Below are 9,449 nucleotides of genomic sequence, written 5' to 3'. Positions count from 1 at the left end.
GGGGCGCGCTGGGACGGGGGCGCACTGGGGCGGGGGCGCGCTGGGACGGGGGCACGCTGGGGCAGGGGCGCGCTGGGGCAGGGGCACGCTGCGGGAGGGGTGTGCCTTTCTTTCTTCTGCTTGATTCTTCCTGGCAGCTCTGAAGACCCCTCAGTTCCTGAGTAGGATCAATTGTAAATAGAAATGGGTATGGCTTGAGAAGGGCTGGCTAAGTGTCCAAAATTGAGGAGCTTTCCTGCCATTTTTAAGTTCTTTTAGATGTGAGCAGGTGAGGAATGGTTTTTGTTGGGTTTTTCTCTTTGATCTAGGTTCAGATGGGGCCTGCTGAAATTTCTCCCCCTGCTCTTTTGTTCTCTATAAAAACCAGGTAGTGTATACATGGTGTAGAAAGTCCCCATAGGTGGCAAAGCCTCTCTGCTGTGATGAAATGACACACTTAGAAAAATGTCAGAAGATGGAGCCATTATCTTTGTGGCCTCCGAAGACCTGCAGCTCACCCCCGTTAGGCTTTTATGTCCTCGCCGGACCACCCGCAGCCCGGCCCCCAGGGAGCTTCTGGTGCCCCGTCTTTGCAGGGGATGCGTCATGACTCCCATCTTGCCCTGGTCCCCTCTGGAGCGAGAAGCTGATAAGTCTTTGTGTTTCTAATTTATTCTTTCCCTTAAGGTAACCTTGCTCTTTGAACCAGCATGCTTTCAAAGTTGTTTTTCTACGAATGTCAAAAGGAAAAAAAAAAAGAAGCTGCCTAAAATCCTTTTTTTGGAAAGAGCCTGGGTGTAAATAAATAAATAAATGAAACCATACAAAGAGAAAGATTTTTTTTAAAAAAAATCAAAGATGGAACCTTTGCATCTGGCCGGAGGTATAAATGGCAAGCCCTTTATGAGACGCTTTCAAGTGGGATTTGATTCTCTTTCCTCCTTCTTATGTTTTTTGTAATTTCAGATCAGGAGAGGTTATTTTTTTTCTTTTAAAACCTTGCCCAGTCTTTGGGAAAGGGACAGGCTCTGGAAACCCTCATGTATCCAGCACCATTAGAAGCTGTGTTTATTAAAGCCCTGCTGTGGGCCACGATTGTTCTGTGCTGATTGCATTTAGTTTCCATGATCTCCCTGAGATTCCATTTCACAGATGGAAACTGAGGCACAGCTTAGTAGCTTGCCCAAGATCACATGCTCATCAGTGGCCGAGCTGGGATCTGAAACCAGCAGCCTGGTACCAGGGTTCTAAGCCCTTCCTTGTGCCGCTCCTCAAATATATTTAAAGACCTACTGTGTTCAGGAGCTGAGTTAGCACTGGCAGGGGAAGGGAGTTCCAGGAAAAAGATAGTTACAGGATTGTGTGACACAAGCTGGGCAGAGGGAACCCTGGGGTGGGAGGGAGTTCCCAAGAGGGCTTCCTGGAGGAGGTGGCCAGTAAGCTGAGGCTTAAAGATGTAGGATTTAGCAGGGCACCGTGATGTGGAGGATACTGACATTAATAAAGCAAATGTATTTCACAGGGCCTAACTTATAGCATAGTGGGGCCACAGCCCTTAATTTTTAGAAGGGCCAAAGCCCTTTAGTTTAAGGTATAGCCTAACTTTTAAGAATTATATATAGAAATGCTAAGCTTGGGAAAAACAGAAAACTTTCCCAGGACTAAAGTCTCTGTTGTAGATAAAAAAAATTGTAACACAGCAAAAATGTTTGCTGTAAGGGCAGATGCCCTTGGTGCAGCTCAACCTAATGATGGGAAAGTGTGTGAGCTAAAGGCTTCAAGGCTGATGGTTGGGGGATGTTCCACATCTTGTCTTTGGCTGTTTCTTTGAGTTTCTTGGGGAACTAAGTGTTGCTGTGACGATTATCTCATTGTTCTTTTTGTAACCCCCGGTGTTCCTTTTCTGTAACATTCTTGCCTGGATGATGAAAACTGAGAGAAAACCTCATTCAGGGTTATTTCCTAGGAATTCTTCTCTCTTGAAGGAATTGCCTGGGATTAACCCCTTCTGGGCCTCTCACTGCTCTGGAGAAATGGGCTTTGAGTCATCCTTTGCGTCTCCATCACCCTGGGAGAGGTGACACCGTGAGGTGCAGGACCAGGTAGAACGGGGTTGGGTCCTGACCACAGGCTCACTGGTGGTACAAGTCAGGCGGCTTCACACCTAACAGAGCAGGCCCAGCCACTCCCTCCTAGACTTGTTAGGAGATGAGGCGAATGCACATCGTAGGTGCTCAGGAAACATTAGTGGCCTTCTTCCCCTTCCCATGGACAGTTAGACATGTACGTTGGACATGTGCTATGATTTGAGCTTGCACACTGGTGACCCTGGCTGGCACACAGAGTGTATTTGTTCACGTTATAATTTGGGTGATTCCACACAAACCCCCGCAATTTCCAGCTTTTCTAAAACTCAGAAGACCTGGCAACTGCAGCCTGCACTTCCAACCCCACCGTCCTGGGCTTAGTGAGGAGTGGCCGTCCCCAAAGAGAGAGTGTGGCAAGGGGATGGTCCCGCATGTCCCTCTCTTCTTGCCTGGTCCCATCCTCTTGCTCGCCCTCCAGGCACTGGCAGAGGTGATCCCCGGCAGTGGTGGGACCGCCTTGGCATCTATTCCCTTGCGGCTGGTTGTCGGGTTTGGTATGGATGAGGGCATTCATCTCAGAACAGTGCAGACACTTAGGAAAACGGGCGAGAGATGGTCGGTCTTTCCCAGTTAGTTGCTGATCTCAGAGCACTCAGACCATCGCACACACTGGACAAGCACAGCTCTCCCTGGCCAGCCGATCCTCCTCTGGGACGCAAGACAGCTGGCATTTTGCATCTTTGAATTGTTTGTCTTTCTGGCACATGGACCAGTACTTTAAAAACCAGAACATTCCTGGGATGAACTGAAAGCCACTAAACTGGCAGGATTAGGTTCTAAGGGAGAAGAAGCCATAGGCTCAAGAGAAGCCCCTCTTTCCCCAAATCAGACTGATCCTCTGAGGGTGATAATCAGATTTAGACTGAAAGCTCCACAGTAAAGGGGCTGTGTCCTTTGGAGCACCCAGGTTGGGAAAAAGAGCAAAACCCAGAAGGACATCTGTCGAAGCCCCCTGTGGGTCAGCATGAGTGGCCTCCGGGTTGGGCTTCCAGAAGTGCTGACTCTGGTCTGTCACCCACGTGCTTTGCACAGAATCCCAAAGGCCCTTCTCCTGATTCTTGCCATCAAGGCCTGTTTCAATTGCTGCCTCCTCCAGGGAGCCTTCCATGGTTCCTCCTGGAGTGAGGGACCTGCCCTCCTCTCCGTCATGCATTCCTCAGCTTGTACCACTCTGGGAGCCTTGCCCCAGAGCTGTGAACCCTCTTGGGTGCAGGCTGTGTGTCTGGGACCCTGTGCCGAGCACCCACCATCTCCCTCATTCCTCGGAACACCCCTGCGAGGTAGGTACTACTGCCACCCTATGGTACAGGCAGGGAAACTGAGGCTCAGCAAGGTGCAGGGACTTGCCTGAGGCCACATGCCAGCAAGTGGCCAAATGAGATTTGAACCGTGGCTCTGTGGCCACAGGCCTGTGCTCATATGGTCAGTGTGTGGTCTGCTGGGCTGCACCCCCTCCTGGTCCTTGGGGTCTTTGTTACCCTCATGGCTTTGTGCTTATCAAGCCCCTTCAGATTGCAGGGCCGGGTGGGTTTTGTGAGAGCATTTCTCATTTATTAAGGTCATGAAATCCCTGGCCCTGTTTAGTGTTACCTTTGATGTTCAAGGGCGGTGTGGAAATTTCTCTGTTTTTATGTGACCCACTTTCTATGCTTTGAAAACACCACTGCCTTCCTCCTCCCCCTCTGTGTTTTTGAAATCAGGTGAGCAGTCCTGCTCCTCCCCAGCTGCTCTGCCACTTGTCCCATGTCCAGGTAAGTAGATGGTGTGCTCGGGTCATTGTAACGACGCACCCGCGTAGCACACCTGTGCCGTGAAGCCCACCTGGATGGCCTTCGCTTGTATGAAACCTGGGTCTTTGTTCCTCCCTGGTGTTCAACATGACCACTGCAGATGGCCTTGACCAGAAGGGACCTCCCTGGCTCCTCTGTCTTCCTTCTGTGATGTCAGCCTGGGAAGTAGGACTTCGGAGTCCACAGTGTTCTCCGGACTCCCAGTTCACCAGGGCTCTTGTGTATGTGAGGATTTCTGTGAGAAATCACCTCTTCATCCTTCCTTTTCTGCCTTTTAAGACTCTTTGCTGGTTAAAATACTCTTTGTAACTATTTATGTAATAAAAGTAATTGCTGAGATTTGGTCTCTTTTCTAAACTGGCCTGGGTGACCTGTGGGGGACCTTGGGTTGTCCCCATAGCGGGGTCCACAGCCAGGTCCTGAGAGCCCACTGTGGGCCAGGCCCCAGGCGGGGGCTGGACGTTGTTTGTTTCATTCAGCCCCTCCCCAGTCCCTGACATTTTTGCGAATCATGCCTGTGTTGATCTGTTTCTGTTGCTTGTAACGAAATGCCTGGAACTGGGTGATTTATAAGAAAATGAAGTTTATTGCTTACAGTTTTGGAGAAAGTCCAGGAAACACTTCTGGTAGGGTCTTCTTTTGTGGTGGCTTTTCAGGACTGCAGGGGTCTCATGTCAGAAAATGGCGTAGCAGAGAGAGATAGGTCCTCACGTGCTCTCCTTTTAAAGCCCTCAGAACCACGCCCAAGACCACCATTAAACCATCAACTTAATCACCTCTTTAAGGCCCACGTTTCAATGACCATAATAGGATTTCCCACCGTCAGCCATTACAGTGGGGATTAAATTGGGGGGGACATTCAATCCAAGGCAACCCTCAAATGCCATGTGAGGAAACAGGCTCTAGAGAGGTTAATGGGACTTGCCTGGGGTCCCACAGCCAGCAAGGGTGGGGCCACCGTGGCCTGCCTGCCATTGTACCACACCCCCTTGCCACTCTATCACCTGCCACTGAAGAGACTGAGTGCCCAGAATTGGAAGTAAGTGTTAAAGGTTTGAGGCGATTGCAGTATTGAAAGAGGAAATAGGGGCCGGCCCGTGGCTCACTCGGGAGAGTGTGGTGCTGATAACACCAAGGCCACGGGTTCAGATCCTATATAGGGATGGCCGGTTTGCTCACTTGAGTGAACGTGGTGCTGACAACACCAATCAAGGGTTACGATCCCCTTAGGGTCATCTTTAAGATAACACCAAGGCCACGGGTTCGGATCCCTATATAGGGATGGCCGGTTAGCTCACTTGAGTGAACGTGGTGCTGACAACACCAATCAAGGGTTACGATCCCCTTAGGGTCATCTTTAAAAAAAAAAAAGAAAGAAAGAGGAAATAGGATTTTAGCTCTAAATACATTTCATTGAGGAAAAGCAGCTCTGGGCAAACTGTCCTGGGCACTTGTCACTGGAGATCGCCAAATGGAGAAGGCTGGTTTTGTGGTGTGTGGTCAGGAACCGCTACCCAGTGGTTCTCAACCAGGACTGTAAGAAGCAGCAGGTGCCCCAGCCCCACCGTGCACTTACTGACTCTGAATCTTGGTGCAGCTGGGCCTGAAAGCCACAGTTACTGACCGTGGAAGAAACGTGATGTTAAAGAGGCGATGTGTCTGCCGAGGCTGGTTCCTCCCTGGTGGATGTCGCCTGAAGGCCTGGAGGGTCTCCCTGGTGTAGGTTGGTGAGGGATCCTTTCTGTTGCCCTGGATCCTAGCTCTCTGGTCCCTGCAACTATTCAGCACTCTCTCTGCCCCAATACACCCACGCTTCATGCTCTCTGGACAGGAGGTCATGGTGCTTGCAGTCTGGAGCCTCTGATTCTCTCTGTTGGATTCTGTTGTGTGTTCTTGTGGTCCTGGCCCTGGGTGATACTTTCCATGCTTCTGTCCCATGAATGTGGCCATGGACAACACACCACTGTAAACATGGGTGCGCCCATGCATGTGTCGGGAGGGGTGTCATCTCTTCGAGTCCACGGCTCAGGTCACAGGTCTCCGGGGTTGGGGGGAGGGGGAGTACCCGGCCTTCTCAGACTCTGTCGCTGTGGTCCAAACTTTGTCTGCCTCAGCTGCCTTGGGAAGATCTGGAAGCATCAGGAAGCTTTGGGGTCTTAGTCATGTGTTCCACAGAGCAAAGTGAGGTGAGAATTACAGAATGTATTCTTGCTCCAAAACAATTTTCCTTGGACTCTTTCTGGGCCACAGCCATTTAGGAATGTTTGTTAAATGCTGAAACTGCAGGAGTTTATTTTTCTCCGCTTCCATGGCCAGCATGTGAGGCTGCAGTCCTGCGCTTACTCTAACCTGTTTTCTCCCTCTCTTGGCAGTGAGTGACCTGCAGGAAGAAGGCAAGAACGCCATCAACTCGCCAATGTCCCCTGCCCTGCTGGATGTTCACCCTGAAGACACCCAGCTAGGTACCGTGGGTTCCTCCAACACCTGTCACGAGACGGTCGAGCTTCCGAGGCATTACGTTGGTCTTGGGGAGGCTGATGAGCTCCTGTAGTTCTGGCCTTTGATCAGACACCACGCTAGGCAGCATCGAGGGTCCAGGTTCTTAGCTCAAGGTCATGTTTAGAAAAGTCCATAGGGAAAAGCATGTCCTCCCTTGTAGGTTTCTGCCTCAGTCCTCAAAATAAGTTTTATTCTTATTTACGTTGAGTGAGGATTAGGAGACAACTGACGTTGTAAAGACAGTTTGTTGTACTCAGGGTTCCAAGAGGAGGGGGCACACCACACCACACAGGGCCACATGGAGCACACCACACCACACCACGTGGGGCCACACAGCACACCACGCCACGCGGGGCCACACAGAGCATGCCACATCATGTGGGGGGCCACACAGCACACCGCCATGTGGGGCCACACAGAGCATGCCACATCATGTGGGGCCACACACCACACCACGCCATGTGGGGCCACACAGAGCATGCCACATCATGTGGGGCCACACAGCACACCACACCACGTGGGGCCACACAGAGCATGCCACATCATGTGGGGCCACACAGCACACCACACCATGTGGGGCCACACAGAGCATGCCACGTCGTGTGCACACCACGCCATGTGGGGCCACACAGAGCATGCCACATCATGTGGGGCCACACACCACACCACGCCATGTGGGGCCACACAGAGCATGCCACATCATGTGGGGCCACACAGCACAGCACACCACGTGGGGCCACACAGAGCATGCCACGTCGTGTCGGAGCCACGTGGGCATGCCACGCCATGTGAGGGCTTCAGGGGATGCACATTGCCATGTTGGGCTGCACGGGAAAGTGGGGGGGGCAGGAGGCAGGAGTGTGGTTTTCTCAGAAGGAATAGGAGAGGCAGTGTGAGCAGGTCAGGATTTGCTGGCTTGAGTGATTTCCATGGGTTTGGGGCATAGTGGCTGTCCTGGGTTGTCTGGTACCTGGCCCCGGGGTGATTAGAGCTGAGGAATACTGGCTTGGAGGGTAAGAGCCCTGTGAGAGCACAATAAAAGATGTGGCTGGGGCCTGGGCTCTGGATTGGTTTGCACATGAAAGGGATGCTCTCTGGGGCGTTGTTTGCTGTCTCTCGGAATTAGCTAGCCCTGGAGGGGCAGTTCTCTCCAGGGTCAGCAGGGCTCCACGATGTCAAAGCATCAGAAAATACAGAAGATAAAAAACAGGGTTAATATACTTCCCGTCTCTGCAGCCGGAGCTGCCCAGAGTCCTGGGGCTTGCTGGGTGGAACCTGCCATGTGGCAAAGGCCCTGCAGTCATTGCCCAGCAGTAATGAGGAGGCCCAGATACAGTTTCCTTAAAGTGTGCTTTGGGATCTGATCAATCTGGAAGGGTATCGTGGAACATTCTGCTTATTTCCAAACCCGGCTTCAAAGGGAAGTCCTGGTTGTTCCTCTTTTGTGGTTTCCACGATGAGTCCAGGCCAGCAAGAGCTTGTGGAGCTGCGGCCACCTGCAGCCAAGGCTGGCAGGACTCCCGAGCCTGCTGGGGTCAGCAGTGGGTTCTCACTTTCCTCCCCAGGGCACTTGGGAGCAAAGGTTCCAGAGACCCCCCAGACCTACTACAGGGCAGTACATGGTCCAGGCATCTGTTTTAAATATGCTCCTGGTAACCCTGGGGCCCTCTGAAGTCTGGGAACCTCTCCCCACTAGGCTTTCTGACAGCCCTTCACAAACTGGGGGTCATGGCAAGTGGCAGCGGGGTCAGGGCTTGATGTGCAGGATCCTGGGCCAATGCGAGCCATAGGTCACCAACGCTGACATTTGACAAGGGTTGACAGTGTGAGGGCCTGAGCTCCCAGACAAGCTTGTCCCCGTCCCTCATATAGAGTGAGAGCCTCCCCCGAGGTGGCCCCCTACCCCATGAGATGCTGCTGCTCCCTGGTCTATGCAGAGCCTCCGAGCTGGCCTCCTGTCACCATCACCACAGCGCCGGGAGATCCCAGGGGGCCTGCAGCCAGACACTCCGCCACACGCAGCTGCCTGCTGGGGCATACCAGCCCTCCCTCTAGGCCCCCTGTCTTCCTCCAGGTGGCATCAGGAATAAAATCTGGCCCACAGGGAAGGGCAAAGGCCAGAGCTGCATCTGAGAAAGTGTTTGGTGACACAAAGGCTCTATCCTTCACTCTTCACAGGTGCTGACTGGCACCCTTATCTTCAGGTCAGTGCCAGGCGCCTCACTGGGGACACTCCGACTGAGGCCAGGCCCCCTCAAAGAGCCCACAGTCCTGGGGACAACAGAGCAGGCACTGTGAGCCCTTGTCCAGTCTGAGAGGTGCTGCGGGCTCGACGTGGGTTCAGTCTTCAGCAGGCAGAGGAGGTTCCGGAGGGCTGCTCACGAGCTGAGCCGCCCACCCTGCTTCTCAGCGTGAAGAGTGGGGGCAGCGGTGGGGACCCAGGTCTCTGTGTAGGTTTTCAGCAATGACCGAAGGGGTATCCCAGAACTGGGCTTTCTGAAGGCCAGGTTTGGGTGGCCTGCTTGCTTTCCGTCTGTCCTGCCCTCCCCACCACAAACCTTATCGACTCCTGGCAGGCCTCGAGCCATCGCTGGGGTGGTCCTTGCTCTCCTGAGAGGGATGGTCCAGAGGGGCTCTCAGACATAGGTCACACAGTCACACTGAGGTGTTTCCAGGTGTTAACAGAAGCAAAAGGGCCTGGAAGGACAGGAGCTGGCAGGCAGAAGAGTCGTCTTGGAGGATTTGATGTTGGGCTCAAGGAAGGCTTGAGCTGAGATCTGAAGCATAAAGGAGAGGCAGAGTGGGGAACGCGTGTCAGACAGAGGGAGCGGCATATGCCAAGGCCCTGTGGCAGGTGGCCGTAAGGCTTGCTGAAGGGCTGGGGCAGAGAGTGCCGGGAGATCTGGGGAAGTGAGGCTGGAGGGGCCCTTGGAGGCCACGTGGAGAAGGCCACGTGGAGAAGGCCACACGGAGAAGGCCATGTGGAAAAAGCCATGTGGAGAAGGCCACGTGGAGAAGGCCACACGGAGAAGGC

The 9,449-nt window shown here is 53.0% G+C and overlaps 1 protein-coding gene across 1 annotated transcript in view; it reads left to right on the top strand.

The window, feature by feature from the left end:
• Window positions 1-6,315: 6,315 nt before the first annotated feature.
• Window positions 6,316-9,449, top strand: part of PARVB (parvin, beta) — a gene marked incomplete at its 3' end in the record, with an annotated part of 32,117 nt that continues 28,983 nt past the window's right edge. The window contains exon 1 of the mRNA XM_008581542.1: window positions 6,316-6,378. Coding sequence (XP_008579764.1) covers window positions 6,333-6,378 — 46 coding nt within the window. The remainder of the gene's footprint in view (window positions 6,379-9,449) is intronic.

The sequence above is a fragment of the Galeopterus variegatus genome, unplaced genomic scaffold (assembly GCF_000696425.1).
Source record: "Galeopterus variegatus unplaced genomic scaffold, G_variegatus-3.0.2 Scaffold2389, whole genome shotgun sequence".
NCBI lineage: Eukaryota > Metazoa > Chordata > Mammalia > Dermoptera > Cynocephalidae > Galeopterus > Galeopterus variegatus.
The sequence above is the reverse complement of the archived record's forward strand: the minus strand, read 5'-3'. Positions and strand labels throughout refer to the sequence as shown.